The 17776-nt window shown below is 38.4% G+C and overlaps 2 protein-coding genes across 7 annotated transcripts in view; both read left to right on the top strand.

The window, feature by feature from the left end:
* Positions 1–17776, top strand: part of Pogz (pogo transposable element derived with ZNF domain) — a 58151-nt gene that overhangs the window by 6421 nt on the left and 33954 nt on the right. For 2 of the 6 annotated variants that reach the window (XM_063253334.1, XM_063253324.1), the window contains exons 2-3: positions 15114–15238; positions 16177–16335. In XM_063253334.1, the coding sequence (XP_063109404.1) occupies positions 15115–15238; positions 16177–16335 (283 nt within the window). In that variant the 5' untranslated portion in view covers position 15114. Of the gene's footprint in view, positions 1–14750; positions 15020–15113; positions 15239–16176; positions 16336–17776 lie in introns of those variants that run through there. The other 4 variants (XM_063253340.1, XM_063253336.1, XM_003479014.4 and 1 more) reach the window with 3 other exon arrangements.
* Positions 512–2146, top strand: LOC101787383 (tigger transposable element-derived protein 1-like). Its single transcript, XM_005007968.1, has one exon. The coding sequence runs from the start codon at positions 512–514 to the stop codon at positions 2144–2146; it is 1635 nt and encodes a 544-aa protein (XP_005008025.1).

Below are 17776 nucleotides of genomic sequence, written 5' to 3'. Positions count from 1 at the left end.
ATGTCACATGATCATAACTGAGCCAATGATTCTCTCGCTTCTTGCCCTCTTGCCTTCTTGCCCTCTCACCCTCTTGCTCTTGCTGTGAGATTGTGGGTGTTTGTCTCCTGTGCTCAGATGGTTGATCTTAGGCCGTGGTGTTTGGCAGAAATAAGTGATTTTTTCAGAACATTGGAAGGTGCCCACAACTGGCACTAGTGTATTTTTTTGTCACTTCAAAGCACCTATGGACGTCCTTTGCTTTTCTGTGCAAGAGTAAGCTTAGGAATGCTTTGCTTCATTCTAGGTCAGGCTGCCTGCAGATATATACCCTTTCCTCTGCTGCCTTATTGCCAATTACATTAAATACAATATATGGCAAGAGTTTATTAACACTGTACTGTAGTCAACATCTGTGCGAGCATATACAATGGCCCCCATACAGAAAAAGGTTGAAAAGAAAGGCGGTAAGAAGAAGGAGATGATTACAGTATAAGTTAAGAAAGAAATCATTAAGAAGTATGAACCAGGTATGCGAGTGGCTGAAATTGCAAGATTTTATAAGAAGTCTACATCAACTATTTGTACAATATTGAAGAAGAAAGAAGAAATAAGGGGGCTTGATGCAGCAAAAGGAGTCACAAGAATATCAAAGCAACGACCACGTGTTCTGGAAGATGTAGAAAAGTTGCTTTTGGTTTGGATAAATGAGAAGCAAGTAGCAGGTGATACTATGACTGAGAACTTTATCTGTGAGAAGGCAAAGGCCTTGTATACTGACCTTACAAGTAAACTGCCACATACATCAGCAGGAAATGAAGATGGTTTCAAGGCGAGCAGGGGATGGTTTGATAACTTTAAGAGGAGGAGTGGCTTCTGTAGTATTGTGAAGCTCAGAGAGGCCAGGAGTTTGAATGCTAAGGCAGCTGAGGCCTTTGCTGCTGAGTTCCAGAAGCTCATGGTTACCGAGTGTTACCTGCCAGAGCAAGTTTTTAACTGCAATGAGATGGGGCTTTTTTGGAAAAAGATGCCAAAGAGGACATACATTACAGCAGGAGGGAATGCAGTGCCGTGTCATGAGCCCATTAAAGACCGTCTCACCCTCTTGTTTTGTGCTAATGCTAGTGGGGATTTCAAAGTCAAGCCCCTGCTTGTGTATCATTCCAAGAACACACCAGCCTTCAAGACATGCAAGGTGCAGAAGAGCCAGTTTAACATTATATGGCGGTCCAACAGCAAGGCTTTGGTCACTCGTATCTTCTTCATTGAGTGGGTCAATGAAGTCTTTGGTCCTGCAGTGAAAAAATACCTTGTAGAAAAGAATCTGCCGGTGAGAGCCTTGCTAGTTATGGATAATGCTCCTGCTCATCCTCCAGGCTTTGAGAATGACTTACTGGAAGAATTGAAGTTCATTAAGATTAAGTTCCTTCCTCCTAATACCACTCCAATCCTCCAACCTGTGGATCAGCAGGTCATTTTGAACTTTAAAGCACTATTTCAGCAATGCTTTGAAGTAACTAAAGGAACAAACCTTACCTTCCAAGAGTTTTGGAAACATTTCCACATTGTAAACTGCCTCAAGATCATTGATAAAACTTGGGATGGAGTCACCAAAAGAACACTCAATTCTGCATGGAGGAAACTGTGGCCTGATTGTGTTCTTGGACATGACTTAGAGGGCCTTGCTCATGAACAGGAGCTGCCAGTTATTGATGAAATTGTATCCTTGGGGAAGACCATGGGACTGGAGGTGAATGAAGATGACATTCAGGAGCTGATAGAGGAACATGGCAAGGAGCTGACCACTGAAGAACTGATGGATCTGCATCGGGAGCAACAGCAAAAGGTTATGGAGAAGAGCTCATCTGCAGAGGAGGAGGAAAAAAATGGAGAGGAGACCCTCACTATTAGGAAGATATGTAAGATGTGGGAAACAGTGAAAAATTTTGTGGAAAAGGACCACCCGAATGAGGCTGTAGCAGGGCGAGCAGTGAATCTGTTTAATGACAGTGCAATGTCACATTTCCACAAAATCCTCAAAAGGAAGCAAAAGCAAGTATCATTGAATAGATTCCTTGTTAAAGTTGCACGGAAAGAAAAAGATTCAATTGAGCCGATAGATAATAGTGATTCCCTTAGTGATAGTGAAAGTCGTCCTATACAATAACCCTCCTCTCTCTTGTCTCCCTCACACCAGCCGTAAAGGTTTTCAAAGGTAAGTACAGGTTATTATTTATTTTTTTTATATTTTGTATTTTCCTTATTTTGTATTGTTTAGTAATTTTTATATGAATGTTTTTGGGGTGTGGAATTTGAGTTTCCATTATTTCTTGTAGGGATATTTGCTTTGATATACAAGTGCTTTGGATTACAAGCTTGTTTCAGAACGAGTTATACTCACAAACCAAGGTTTTACAGTGTAGTTTAGGTGTGTGTTTACATTTTAAAATTATGGCCTGTGTGGTGGCACACTCTAGCACTTGGGAGGCTGAGGCAGGAGGATTGCTATGAATTTGAGGTAAGCCTGGGCTACATAGTGACTTCAAGGCCAGCCTCAACTATGTAGTGAGACCCTGTCTCAAAACACACACACACTTTTAAAAAATTGCACATTGCTATTAATCCCTTTCAAAATACTCCCTCATTTTGAATATATTTATCCTGTTGATCTTGCCACTTCCCAAAGTGGTTCTGGAAGTCCTCTTTTGCAAAGTGTCTTTGTAAGATTTGATCGAAAATTGGGTGAATGCTTCTGCTGAGTGATATAAAATAGAAAGACAGGCTTATAAAAAAATTAAAGTATATCCTTGTCTACCTTAGCCAGATTTGGCACTATGTGAATTGTGACTCTTCTCCAGATTCAAAGTGACCATGAAAAGCAAATGCTTCGAATTGATTCAGAACACAAATGCAGCTATGACAGCACAACTAGACATTCATGAAGCATTTCCAGGACAGCCTTAGAAAGTGGCAAGAATGATGGATAAAGTGTTTAAGTGTTTTCAGAGTGAAGCAGAGAACTTGGAGAAGGATTAATGGCAGTGTCTTACTGTGATAAATATTTTTAAAATTTAAACATTCACCGTATCTTTCCATTATACTTTGTATATAAGCTACAAGAAAATTTCTCCCAGGAACATGAAAAAGGTAAGAGAACACTCAGCTAATAAGACTATGAGTTACTTAATGATAAAAGGATAATGGCAGAGTATCGTGTATCATAGCTGAGGTATTAATAGCCTTTCCCCCCAATTTTGTATTAAGAAAATTCATGCAGGTTTTAAAAGGTGAAAAAATACTGCAAGAAACAACTACCACCACCTAATACAGTGATTTGAAATACTTTGGCATATGCCAAATGCAAGCTATCAAAAAAACTAAACATTGGCCTGTTGGTATCTATAAGAAAATACCAAAATGCCTATTTGCTGAGCCACTTGAAAGGTCACACTGAAGGCATTTCCACTAAATAGTTCATGTATTTGCCAAATGTGAATGGTTTCTTAAAAACATACCATTGTCTCTGAGAAAATTAAAAACTTTTTTTTTTTTTTTTTTGGTACAAGGGATCAAACTCATGACCTTGTGCTTGCCAGGCAAGCACTTATGCTACTAAGCTAAATCCTTGGCCCTAAAAACACATTTTGAATGTCACCTGATATCTATTCTAGATTCAAATGTTCCAATTGGTCTCCCAGTTATTTTTTTCAGTACTAGGAAGATTGAACTCGGGGATTTCCACCGAGCTACACATACCTCCCCATCCCATTATTATTGATTGGGAGATGGGGCCTCATTCATTAAGTTGCCCTGATTAGATTCAAACTTGCTGTCGTTCAGCCTCAGCTTTCCAGAGTGCTAGGATTACAGGTGTATGCCACCAAATACAACTCCAAATTTGAATAGTATTTTAATGAACCATAGCCCAGTAAAAGTTCATGTTTGATTTGGTTATGTCTCTAGTTCCTTTTAATTTAGTATGTTGTCAGTTTGCGTGTAAATGCATGTACTTGTGTGTGACATTGCATTTTTAAAAAGACAGTGGTTTTATAGAATGTTACTCTTCTTTGTTTGTTTTTTGAGGTGGGCTTTGTTAATGCAGTGCAGGTAGGCTCTAGATTTACCATGTGGCCCAGATTGGCCTTTTTTGTTCTGTTCTGTTTTTTTGAGACAGGTTTCCCTATGCAGTTCAGGCTTACCTGAATTTGTGACAATATTTCTGCCTCAGACTTCTTTTGCTAGGAGGCAGTTTATATTTATGCTGAACAAAGAGCCCTCTAGCTTCTAGATTGTGATCTTGAAATATCATTCCTCATCAATATTATTCTTTGGAGAAATGATTGGTTCTAGACCTGGGGCAGGAAATGTAGGTAATCTGGAACATCTTGTCTAACAGATAGGAATAATTTTACTAGACAACTAGGGGTTGTGTCAGAAGGACTCAGGAACTAACAGATGTTCCCACTCAACAGTAGGACACTTTGAGTATCAATAAAGGTATCTATGTGAGTTAAAACATGAAATACATTTAATCTATGATATCATGATAGTTTAAGAACAAGTTTATTGGGGAAATGATACTGAACCAGCTCATTTTGAAAACTGATGCAGGGAAAGAATCAAGCAAGATAAAATGAATCCAGACTTCTCCTGAATGAGTTATACTACTGGAGAACCAAATTATATGAGTTGGGATTGTTTGCTTTTCAGTGGAGTAATGGAGGTTGAACCCAGAGAGCACTGCACTATATCTCTAGTCCTTTTTATGTTTTGAAACAGAGTCTTAAGTTGTCCAGACTGCTCTTGGATTTATAATGCTCCTGCCTCAGCCTCAGGAGTATCAGGCATTACAGATGTGGGCTACTACCCTGGCTGTTGGAAGTGTTCCAAGAATAGACAAAGAAGGAATGACTTAGAATGACTGGGTGTACACAATGAGCAGGTCTCCTGATGGAAGAAAACATCATCTCAATGAATAGTGTTGTAAAAAAAATTAAACCTCTCTCTAGTTAAGCCTCTAGATTCTATTATTTTTCAGGGTACACAGAGGATAGAGGCTAATATTAAAAGAAATATGTATGGGATCAGCAGTATCCAGACTAGAAAACTGTAGAAAGTGATCTGGTTCATTTTGCTTGTTTGTTTTTTCCTGTTCTGTTTTTTGAGACAGAATCTTGCTTTATAGTTGAGGCTGACCTTGAACTCAGGGTGATCCTCCTGCCTTAGCTTTTCAAGTGCTGCGATTACAGGTGTATGCCACACCCAGCAATCTGGTTCTTTTAACAAAAAGTTGCAAGGAAAAAATAAAGATATAGAAAGACTTGCAGCTTAAAACAGATCTAAGAGCCTTAATAAGCAAAACGTGTGGACATTGTTTTGGTCCCTAATTCAAACTTTAAAACACACAGTATTTGAGGGAATTTGAAATTTGAATGTTGAGTAGATATTTGATGTTAAAGAACTGTCTCTTTTTAGGCATATGGTTTTTTTTTTACTGTGATGTTCGTGTGTGTGTGTGTGTGTGTGTGTGTGTGTGTGTGTGTGTGTGTTGGGGGGGGGGAGATTGATGGAAATTGAACCAAAGGCTTGTGCATGGTAGAAGCATAACACTGGGTCTAGCAGACCTATTCCGTACTTTTCATTGTACATTTGTACTTTATCATAATAGTAGCCAACTGTGGTCTCAGTGTTTTTTCTTGAGGGATAGAGGAAACAATCCGTATTTACCCACTTGGTATGACAAATGGCAAGATATGTGCAAAAGTGGCAAAGTGGGATTCTTACTCACCTTTTGCTCTTGGAACATCTTGTCTTAAGAGATAGGAGTAATTTTACTAGACAGTGCAGGGTTTGTGTCAGAAGGATTCAGGAATCAACAGAAGGTTTTCCCACTCGCCAAAATAAGACGTTGAATATCAATACAGGTAACTATGTGGGTTAAAACATGAAATACGTTTAATCTGTGATATTGTGATAGTTTGTATGTAGTTATCCAGGCATCACAGAGGGTCCAATTGACCCATACCACTCCAGGATTTGTTAAAAAAAAGTTTTCTTTTGATTTTTCTGGTAGAAGTAGCCCAGTTCAGTACAATGGAAAACTAGTATGGAGAACTAGATTGGCAAGTTTTGGAGGAAGTCGAAAGTGAATCTTCAGGTGAATCACTGCATGCATGAACATGCATGAACAGTGAAGATGATTCATTATGGTAAAATACATGCTTTCATAACAGAAGAGTGGTGTTGGGTCTATGATGATGATGATGACAATGATGACAGTGACTTGTTCTATGATTATGAAATGGAGCAGGAATCAACTGATACATGGGGAATGGAGCCTCCTTGATTCAGATGATGAAGAAAACAGCAATGAGAATGCATGTATGACTAGCCAAATTGTTGCAAAATGGCCAGGCATCCAAATGGAACTATCCAACCTTAGAACTAGGTCTGAAAATACAGTGAGGCTCTTGGCAGGAGGGAAACATTGGACAGGATGCCAGCTCTGCCTTTCAGTGTTGGAAACTGTAAGAGACAAAATGCTACAAGATGCTGTGAAATGAAATACACAAAGGTTGAAATGCAAGTAAAATGTTCTGTGTGCACCAATAACCATATTCAAAGATGTATTTATTGACACCTCTCTAGCTGAACTGAAAGCATTCATAGGTCTGTTGTATTTAGCAGAGCTTTCTCATGGCTATCGTGGAAATATAAGAGACTTACAGAAAAGTGATGAGTCAAAATATGGCATAAAGTTTATGCCTTTGTAAATGTGAAGACTTACTGTGCTTTCAATGTAGACATTTATCCTGGAACTCAGCCATAAGATCTTTATTCATGTAATAATAAATGATATCGTGAACAGACCTGTTGCTCCTGTCTCCCAAACGAATTAGAATGTGACATTTGACACCTGGTTTACCAATTTCCCATGGATGTTAGATTTGCTAACAAAGTACAAGTTGACAGTGCAGGAACTATGCACAGGAACAGAGCAGAAATTCCAGATGAAATGTTGCAACTTCAAAACAGACTTGTATAGTGCAATCTTTGGATTTCAGAAAGATACAACATTGGCCTCCATACAGCAAAGAAAAACAAACTGTCTTTGCTGATATCAACATTTCATAATGATGGTGAATATTGATAGGGACACCTTGACTAAATAGGCCTGAGATGGAAACTTTCTACAATAAAACCAGAGGTGGCAGAGGTGGAGTAGATGTCGTTGATGAATCATGCAACAACCATGATGTCACTGGAAACATGAAGCATTGACCAATGGTTGTGTTTTACTGGATCCTAGATGTGTGGTATAAATAGTTTGATAGTGATAGTTCAGGAGAAAATAACAGCTGCAACCTACCACGGAGCAATTTTCTTAGAGGCTTGGGACTGGAGCTCATAACAGATCATTCACAGCAGAGGGAAAACAAAATATTTCTGCCCTTGGAACTATGCAGAAAAAGTTGTGGAGCCCATTGGTGAGCTGACAGGTGAACAGGCAGGCACAGTATCCCAAAGATCTACAAGCACAACACGTGTGAACCAAAAAGATGTCAGCTGTGCCCTACAAGAAGGGGCAGGAAGATGAAACATACATGCTATCAGTGTAGGCAGTGTTTGTGTATGGAACATGCAGTTGTCTTGTGCCCAGACTGCCTTTGGTGACAGTGGAAGCAAAGCTTATTTCTAGGTAGAGCTTTGTTTGTGTTACACTGTAGTTCACATAGGTTTTTATTTTTGATGCTATTCTTTAACTTTTGTGAATAAGTGAACGGCTTGGTGTCTATTCTATGCACTCATTACAGATCTGATGTTTTATTTTATTGTTATCTTATTTCTCTGCTAAGTGCATGCTATACGATGTAGTAGGAAGCTCCTGACAAACCAGGAAGAAGAGTGGTGCAAGTCTGCTGCATAGGAAAAGAAAGCTAAGCACATGTGCTGTCAGTGTAAGCCAGATATGTGCATGGAACACATAGTTGTCATGTTGAAGACTACCTTGAATGTGATAACTGAAGCAAAGCTTACTGTTGTAGATTTCTATTGATATTTTCATTGTAGTTCATGTAGGAATTTATTTCTCATTTTGTCTTTTTAGTTTTGTAAGCAAGTACACAGCTGATGTGAAAATGTTGGTGGTTTAAATGCACAATACATACCAAGAATTTAATACTTTTATTGATATTTTATATTTCTGTTAACTACATATTGTATAGTAAGAATCTCCTTTATCCTTCAAAAAAGCCAGGGAATCAAGTACTATGCCATCAGTACTGATGGAATGTGCTATTGTCATATGTGCAGACTGCCTTAGGTATGATAAAAGATTTTTTTAATGAAGTATTATTGGTATTCTCATTTTTTTTTTTTGTCTTTTTCGTTTTTTATCGGTACCAGGGATCGAACTCACGACTGCCTGCTTGTAAGGCAGGTGCTTATGCCGCTGAGCTAAATCCCCAGCCCCAGTATTCTCGTTGTTGTTCATATAAGAATTTGTGTTGCTCATTTTTAGAATTTATACACCAAACTGTTGAAAATTCTGATGCTTTTTAAATAAACAATAAATATTAAAAATTCAATGATTTATTTTTGTGATTTTTTTTTGCTTAAGTACTCATCATTTAATATAATAAAACTCATAAATTTAAAATTAATAAGTCAGCATTAGTAATACTTGGAAGAATAAGTGTATCTGACAGACTCGACTTTTTGCGCCTTCATGACAAAGTTAGTGTTCTGCTCTTAGGGCTATGTAAGCGCTGTATCATTGAGCTACCTCCCAGCTTTGATGTTTAAATTTTTATGTTTTAGAACCATGTGCCAAAATATTTATGAATATAATTTTAGAGATTTATTTCTGAATAGCAGAGGAAGGATATGGGAACCTAGAAGAAACAATTTATTTTGAATTGATAGTTTTAGAAATTGGGTGATAGACTTACATACCTGGCTACTTTGCATCTAAAGTATAACTGTCATTCAGATAGCAGAGGTCTGAGAATACAGGTAAGTGATAGAGGACCATTTGCATAGCATGTGTAAGGTCCTGGATCTGGTCCCTAGCACTGCAAAAAACTGATCATGGGGAGGGGAAGAAAAGGAAACCATTATACTCTTGATTTGGAGACTCACAGTGGTAGTAAGATGAAAATTCGCCCTTTCCCTGGTTATAGAGGGAATCTCAAATTTAATGCCTATCCATGTTTTCCTTCCTGATTTAGTACTTTCTTTGGTACTGAAGATCTAATCAAGACCTTCACATTGAATTACATTCTTAGCTTTTTTTCTTTGGAATTTGGAGGCAGGTTTTCACTAAGTTAGGTAGCATGAATTCAAACTTGACAATTCCCAGTTGTTGGAAATACAGGTGTGCTCTGCTTGTCCTGGCCTTTAGTTTTGAAATATTTTGTTTGTTTTTGTTTTTGTTTTTGAGATGAGCTCTTGCTATACAGTTCAGGTTGGCCTTAACTTGTGGCTATCCTGCCTCAGCCTCCTGGTTGCTAGGATTACAAGCATGTGCCACCACACCTGGCTGAAGTTCAGCTTTAGCTGGCAGCTTTTTAGAACAAACAGCCTCCCCGAATTGTTAAGGATTGAATTTCAACTTCACACATGCTAGATGAGCACTATACCACTGATCTACATTTCTAGCCCTTTAAAATTTTTTAATTTGGAGCTGGCTGTGGTGGTGTGCCTGTATCTCAGCCCTGGAAGACCAAAACAGAGGATCACCAATAGTTTGTAACCTATCTCAGTAAACTAAAATAGAAGTTTTATTTTGAGATACAGTCGTACCAAGTTGTCCAGACTGGCCTTAAATTTGGGATCCTCCTGTTTCAACCTTTTGAATAGTTAGGAATACAGCTATTGCACTTTAACTATTTAGGGGTGTGAGTAGGGGGTAGTTAGGCTCAAATCCATAACTTTTGCGTTGAGATAAATTCCCAGTCCTCTTTATATTGAAACAGGATTTTGCTAAATCCCTTATTTGCTCAGGCTGAGCTGGAACTTGATTTTTTTTTGCCTCAGCCTCCCAAAGTGCTGTGATTATAGGCGTATACCACCATGTCCAGTTCCATGTCACTGTATTTTAAGTTTATTTATTTATTCATTTATTTATTTTTTTGTACCAGGGATTGAACTCATGACCTCATGCTTGCTGAGCAGATGCTTGTGCCACTGAGCTAAATCCCCAGCCTGGTGCATGTATTTAGTACATAATGTTTGCATTCCTTGTGGGGTGTTGGTACTCGAACTTTCAGTTCCTTTTCCTTCCCTCCCCCTTCTTCACCCATCTCTTGACCTTCTGCCTTTTTCCTTTGTACATACTGCACTGCACACTATGTACATTCCTTGTGTGTATTTGGTGCATGTACATGACATAACTTAATTCTTTTTTTCGTCCCCCCTTGCCTTTTTTTCTGCTCTCTCCTGTCTTGATATCCTCTTCCCTTTTGAGAAAGATATATCCTCCCTACTTGCTATTATCTACCTTTTATTTTGCTCTTTATTTATACCTTGGGTTTCTCATATAATAGAAACCATTTGATATTTAAGCTGTGTGTCTGATTTACTTAACATTATGATTTTGGCCTGGAAGTAGTGACACAGCCTGTAATCTTAGCACACAGGAGGCTGAGACAAGAGGATTGTTATGAGTTTGAGGCCAACCTGGGCTACTCAGCAAGTTCAAGAACAACCTGAATTGCCTGATGAGATCCTGTCTTAAAAAAACCAACCAAACAAAAACATTATGGTCTCAAAGTGTATCTCTCACTGATGACTCAGTTTATCTTTGTTTATGACCATGTCTCTTCTTTATACCAACATAATACAGAAGAGGAAATTTTTTTTCCTCTTATGAAAAATTAAGAGGAACTGCCTTAAATTCTCTTCACTTTTAATTTATAATTATGTGTGTATGTGTGTGTGTCTTTTCTGTATTGTGGCTGACCTCAGTTGCCTTCACACTGAGCTCCATCTCCAGTTTTCTATTTTGAGCCAGTTTCTCACTAAGTGGCCTAGGCTAGGCTTGCAAACCAGAGTACTATTACTACTCAATATTACCATAAAGGCTCTCTCTCTCTCGTAAGTGGAATGATAGTAACCTGGGAAGAACTATACATTTTGTTTGTTTGCTTTGTTTTTTGAGGCAGGGCCTTGCTATGTAGTTCAGACTGGCCTTGAACTCATTATGTAGCCCAGGGCCCCCTTGAACTCAGACATTCACCTGCCCCAGCTTACTGAGTACACTACTGTATCTGGCCAAGATCCAGACATTTTAATACACATAAAGTGATTTTGGTCTGCTTAAAAATAGTTGAAAGGTGATTGTTTGCCAACGTTCACTTCAAAGACCACAGAGAATGATTGTCTTTCTTTTTTGAGTATCTCAATGGGAATTTTAAATTTAGCATTTCATCATATTAAACTTTTGATAACTGCAACTATGGGAAGGAAACTGAATTTGGATTTTTAACGTTTGAAAGTTGATCGGGAGTGGTGGTGGTGCTAGTGCTACAGTGTAATCCCAGCACTCAAAAGGCTGAGACTGGAGAGTTGATGAGTTGATTTTAAGGTCAGCCTGGGCTACCTGTTAAGACTCTGTCTCAAAAAAAAAAAAAAAAAAAAAAAAAAAAGTGCTGTGAAATTTTAAATTTAGTTGATAACTTCTATTGTGATATGACTAGTCTTTCTAGTCCTGAACCGTATACATGCTGAATTGAAGGAATTATCACATTCTGAGATAACAGGGGTCCAGGTCTAGGATTAAGTGATTAAAAATTTGGTTTCAACGTCATATATAAAATAGTCTCAGTGAGCAGACTGATTTTTTGCTAAGTTAACTGTATCCTCTGTGCTGTTAAAAGAAGAAAAATATACTACCAGTAAGTTGAATTATCTTTCCATTTTGAGCATTTTAGTTACGGTGGACGTTTTGGCTGTACTTTATTCCTGAGGACAGAAGTTTCTCATATGATTAAAACTTAGTTATTGCAAAAAAACCAAAAAACAAAAAAAACTTAGTTATTGCATAAATATCTTTCTTTGTCATCTACTCCTTTCATTTTTTTTCGGTTTTTTTAGAGTTATATTTTTCATAGGAAAAAAGACAAAATTTGACTTAGGTCTGTTAGGGCCGACGCCGCAGGGAAAGAGACCCCAAGGACTCAACTCTTGGTGAGGGAAAAAAAGGTTTATTTCCATGCACATGGGGTCCTCCAGGCAAACAAGTGCGGAGGGCCCCGAGGGGAATTTGTGCAGGGTTTTTAAGGGCACAAGCGGGAAGCAAGCAGGTATACAGAAGCAGATTGCATTGGTTAATTTTGAACGGCGCAGGACTTGGCAGATGCTGATTCGAGGGGTCTGGGGCTGAGTAACCATGGAGACTGAGGGTCCTGGTCTGATCTCAGAGTGCCAGGTACAACTCGGTCTCGTTTGAACAGCACATTCCTTTACTTATCTTTACCTTTACAGAGGACAGAACATCTTGTGGTTAATGACTAGCAGATGTATTCCTTCCTGTCCTGCTCCGATATCTCAAGGAGGAATTAGGGAGTAAAACATTCCTTACTGCTCTGTTCTATAGCTGGGGGGGGGTGTTACATTACAAACGGGGAGTCGATTCTCTCAGGTCAAACAGAAGAAATTTTGGTAAAACATTTGTGTAAGTTTTACAGTATTGAGGATTGAATCCAGGAAGCACCAGGCTATATCTTCTACCTCTTTTTTATGTTTGTATTTTAAGATGATCTCTCTGAATTGCTTAGGCTGGCTTAGAATTTGGAATTCTTCTGCCTCAGCCTTCCAAGTAGCTGGCAGTAGTCTTATTTAAATTCTTTGTTTCACAAAGTAACAGAGCATATAACCTCTTAAAGGTTAGAGGTACAAAATCATCTTTTTGAGCCTGAGCTGGGTTACAAACATATGCTTCAGCTACTCAGGAGGTTAAGGCAAGAGGATCCCAAATTCTAGGCCAGCTCTGACAACTTAGGCATTTGGATAGCTCTACTCCAAAGGAAAGTTGTCCAGTTTGCTTATTAGCATGTGTAAGAAGAGTTAACTTGTTGCTGTCAGAACTGGAAGATTGTCCTTGAAAACTATTTGCAGAGATTGTATCAGCTATAGTTTATAATCATCGGGGTAGTTGATATTTGTTAATTATATATTAACTCTAAGCTTTAAAAAAGTTTTGCAACAAAGTACAGCATAATGACATAAAATAAAGCAGTTAGGAAAAATGTTTAGAATTTTTTTATTAGAACTAGACTGGAAGTCATGGAGCAGGTGTTTTGTGATAATAGGCTTAAAAATGCCTATGACCTGTGGGGTTTTTTTTTCTTTTTTTTCTTTTTTTTTGGTTTTTTTGTTTTTTGTTTTTTTCTAGCCAGCCTGATGGTGCATGCTAGCACTTTGGGCGGCTGAGACAGAAAACTTAGCTTTGAGCCCAGCGTGGGCCATTTAAGGACATATGCGATCCTACTTTAACAAAAAATTTTAAAAAGGGCTAAGGATGTAGCTCAGTGGGAAGGTCCTGGGTTCATTGCCCAGTGTTCAATTTCTGGCTAGCATTATCTTGTGTGTTAATTATAAATTAAAAGTGAAGAGAATTTAAGGCAGTTCCTTAGTTTTATTTCTTTTCTCCTTCCCCTTTATGATTTTGGTTTGGCAATAAAATGGACACAATAAAAATGGAAGGTTAGAAACCAGTTAGAATCATTAAGTACTGTGTACTCAGCCAACAGTGATAGCACATGCCTGTAATCCCAGTACTCTAGGAGGCTGAGGCTGGAACATCTAAAAGTTTGAGCCCAGTCTGGGCCATTTAGTTACTTTGTGCAACCCTGATCACCATGCGCCCCCTTCCTGCAGTAATCTCCCAAAACAAAAAAGGCCTAGGGATATAGTTCACTCAAAACTAGATTGAATCCTGAATACAAAAAAGACATCCTCCCCCCAAAAAAACCTCAAAAAACAAAAAAGCCCCCACCACCACTACCACCCCACCCACCTACGCTCATCCCTTCCTGCAAATATGTGATTCTGAAAACTGCTCCAGGTTATAGCAGCTAACTCAATTGTGGAATATTTTAAATTTTCAAGAGAAATAACACCATGTGTTGCCACTGCCCAAGCGACTACACTCAGGTTGCATGACCTACTTAATAAAATGGTTAGGTTGTCTTGTTTTGGTTTTGGCTTATGGATGGATAAGGCAAAACAATTGCAAAGACAGGACATTAATAGCACAGAGAGACAGAGAGCTTTTATGGTAATATTGAGTAGTAATAGTACTCTGGTTCCAAGATAAGGAAACTCTCCCTTAGGTGATAATTGACAACAGTAGACAGCAGTAGCCCTTTGCATAGCAGAGTCATAGGCTTTATAAAAGAAGGTGTGTGATAGTTGAGCCTGGTGTTATATTCCTTAATCTCAGGACTCTGGGAGGCTGAGGCAGGAGGATTGCAAGCCTAGCCTAGGCCACTTAGTGAGAAACTGGCTCAAAATAGAAAACTGGAGATGGAGCTCAGTGTGAAGGCAACTGAGGTCAGCCACAATACAGAAAAGACACACACACATACACATACGTAACCTGCTCTGACCCCACCCTGTACTTGCATGGCAAACACTACCTCCTCCTGACTCCAGCTCTGGGTACTAACATTACACTTCTCTCCCTCCCTCTCTGTTTTTTTTTTTTTTTTTTTTTTTTTTGTGGTGCTAAGGATTATACATTAAACTTTTATAATTTATTAAATTTACCATGGGAAAGCCTCTGGTAATCAAGAATAACAGTCATAATCTGAACCCTTGGAAATGAGGAGATGTTGGTTAAAATAGTATTACACAAAGGGTGAGGCTATAATGAAGTCAAGAATTCAGTTTTTTTTTTTTTTTTTGGCAGGGTGGGGTTGGGGGGTAGGGCCTCACTGTGCAGTTCAGGCTGGCCTTGAACTCAACATGCAGCCCGGACTGACCTTGAACTCACCGAGGTCCTCCTGCCTCAGCTTCCTGAATACTGGGATTACAGGTGTGCACCTCTGTGCCTGACCTTGATTCATATTTTCTATGAAACTGTCTCCAATTCTTAGGTCAGTATCTTACTAAAACTTATTTTCTTGTAGCATGGCGGACACCGACTTGTTTATGGAATGTGAGGAGGAAGAGCTGGAGCCATGGCAGAAAATCAGTGATGTCATTGAGGACTCTGTAGTTGAGGATTATAATTCCGTGGATAAAACTACCACAGGTAACAACATAACCTCAAGTTGTTTCTATCTTAGGTTGTTGTTTAAATTAATTAAATTGAATGGTGTATTCATTAAGAAAAGTATGAGGTAGAGGGGAGGAAGAATCTAGTGCATGGTGGCACTGGTCTCTTCATGCTCTAGCCTGGGAGCACCTCAGTTTCCTTACCCAGAAAGGAAGAAAAAACTGTCTTTAGGTCATTGAGAAGTTTATTATCCAGTGTTTATCAAACATACATCAGTCCTCTTACTAAGTGATGCATGTTCAAGAATACAAAGTGATGGTGTGCGTTGGAGTGCTTTTATGTACCTGGTTAAAACAAGTTCCCAGAGATCTGAGTTTTGTTTTTGCTTTACTTGAACTTGGTTACCTTTGTGAGCTGAGTAGAAATAGCTTTGTGTCTCATGGACAGTTTACAGATTTAGGCTTGTTAGCTTTTCTCTCAGAAAAGTGATATTGTAGGATTAAATTCATGATTGACCTGAATACAGAAAGTGAGTGATAGGTTTTTTCCCCTAACTTGTACCAGTTGCTCTCTGAGACCTGAAGATTGCATCGGTTTAGGCTGAAATAGGACACAGTACAGGATATTGTGAATGGCTTAATATGAATGATTATGAATACCAAGAGTGGTGTTAATAAACCTTTGGGTTCTAGGGGCTTGCTAGTGCTAAGTAAGGAAGAACTAAAACCATGGTTCGTTGGGGTCTGTTACCTAAGTTAACCAGGAAATGTGAGACATAGAAAATGCAAGACTTGTCTAAGTGGTGGACTAAGTGACAATTAGGTGAAATCAGATGAACAGTTGGATTTATGAATGAAATAGGAAATTTTTGGGCTATAGAGACCCATAACAATATGAAAAGGGAAGATCAGAGCAGTATCCTTTAGTGTCATCTATCCCTGTCTCCAAGTGACTGTACCTCCCCTTCCCCACAGTTTCTGTGAGCCAGCAGCAGGTCTCGGCTCCAGTGCCCATCGCTGCCCATGCTTCTGTTGCTGGGCACCTCTCTACATCCACCACCGTTAGTAGCAGCGGGGCACAGAACAGCGACAGTACAAAGAAGACTCTTGTCACACTAATTGCCAACAACAATGGTAAGTGGGATTATTGGAAAATTCTTCCTGGGCTAGAGGGGTGAGAAAATTAAAAATTTAGGGACAGTTAGGAACTGATGTGGTTGTACTTGTCGGAGAGTGACTTTTAGTAAGTAATACGTTCTTTGATAAGGAGGTGGTTCTGTAGGTGGCACTGTTCCTTTTAAGTTGGTGCTGAATTGTTGCTGATGTTTCGAGTTAGGGGCTAGCAGAGTATTGCTGCTGATAATTTCTAGGAGAGAAAATGTAAACCCAACGTCCCTAACTGTTGGTTAGATATTGGTTGGTTGTTTTTGTTTATTATTTGTTAATTAGAAAGGTCCTGTTTGACAGGAATTTTCCCATTGCAGCTTTGCTCTGTATTTTCCCTGGCAGGTTCATTTGGTTGTTGGTTCCTGGGTAAAGAAGATAGAGTAGGATTGTTATTCATCTGAAGGAAATGGCTGGGCTGTAGTTTCCTAGTGTGTTTATTTATAAAAGAGGTCATGTAGTAGTGGTTTCTGTCTGACTACAGATAATCGTTTTATACTCTAAAAATAAGTTATTGGCAAGTTATTTTTAAAAAGTCAATGACTCATTGCTAGAAGGAGCTTCATTTTTAAGTATTTTATTTCCTTTGTAAATAAAAAACTATTACTGAAAGAATAATACGTGCATTGTAGAAAAAAGAATAAACAATTGTAATTGTTAATTTCATCACCTGCAGATAACTATGATTCTTTCTCTATTTGTATACTTTCATGTATTTCTGTATGCTGATCACATAGTCTACGTTATTGTAGTGAGTGTGCTCATTTTAGTACAGTTATCTTTAACAATTTTTTTTTACTATTTCCCTTTATTTGATTGACTGTTAATAGGTAGTAAAAGGACATATTTCTATTTTTAGGGGCTACAATGAAAATACCTGTTTCTGTATTTTTTCTTAGGTTTTAGTTCTAAAAAAAAATCACATTGTGGATCAAAGGTCATCAGAATGACTAGGGATATGGCTCAGTGGTAGAGTAGTTACCTAGCAGAAAGGAAAAGAAGACATCACAAGTTTTAATAATTTGGGTCCGTATCGTTTCTGAATTGGCTATCTAGAAATGTAACTAAAAACATTCATATTTACTTTAGAAGAATGTGTGTTGTTATTATTTTTGGACATGAGGATTTGTGTATGTACTTCTCTGTTTTTGAACATTTATTGACACCCCAATTGTTCATTATTACAACAGTGTGATAAACATTCCTGGGTATATGTCTTTGCACACTCTGTAAGTATATCTAAATATGTAAATATGTGGTCTGAGAGATAAGATTGGGAAAACAGGCATTTAGAATTTGAAAGACATTATCAAGTTGCTCTGATAGGTTGCTCTTAATAAGTACCACCAATAGCTCTTTCCCTGTTTTGTAGCCAACATTAGCTATTAGCAGACTTTTATTTATTTATTTT

This window comes from Cavia porcellus, unplaced genomic scaffold (assembly GCF_034190915.1).
Source record: "Cavia porcellus strain 051 isolate PalLab524CR breed Dunkin Hartley unplaced genomic scaffold, mCavPor4.1 scaffold_1, whole genome shotgun sequence".
Lineage (NCBI taxonomy): Eukaryota > Metazoa > Chordata > Mammalia > Rodentia > Caviidae > Cavia > Cavia porcellus.
The sequence above is the reverse complement of the archived record's forward strand: the minus strand, read 5'-3'. Positions and strand labels throughout refer to the sequence as shown.

Bases quoted from the DNA above. Each gene is read 5' to 3' on its own strand.
- LOC101787383 (XM_005007968.1), top strand. From the start codon at position 512: ATGCGAGTGGCTGAAATTGCAAGATTTTATAAGAAGTCTACATCAACT.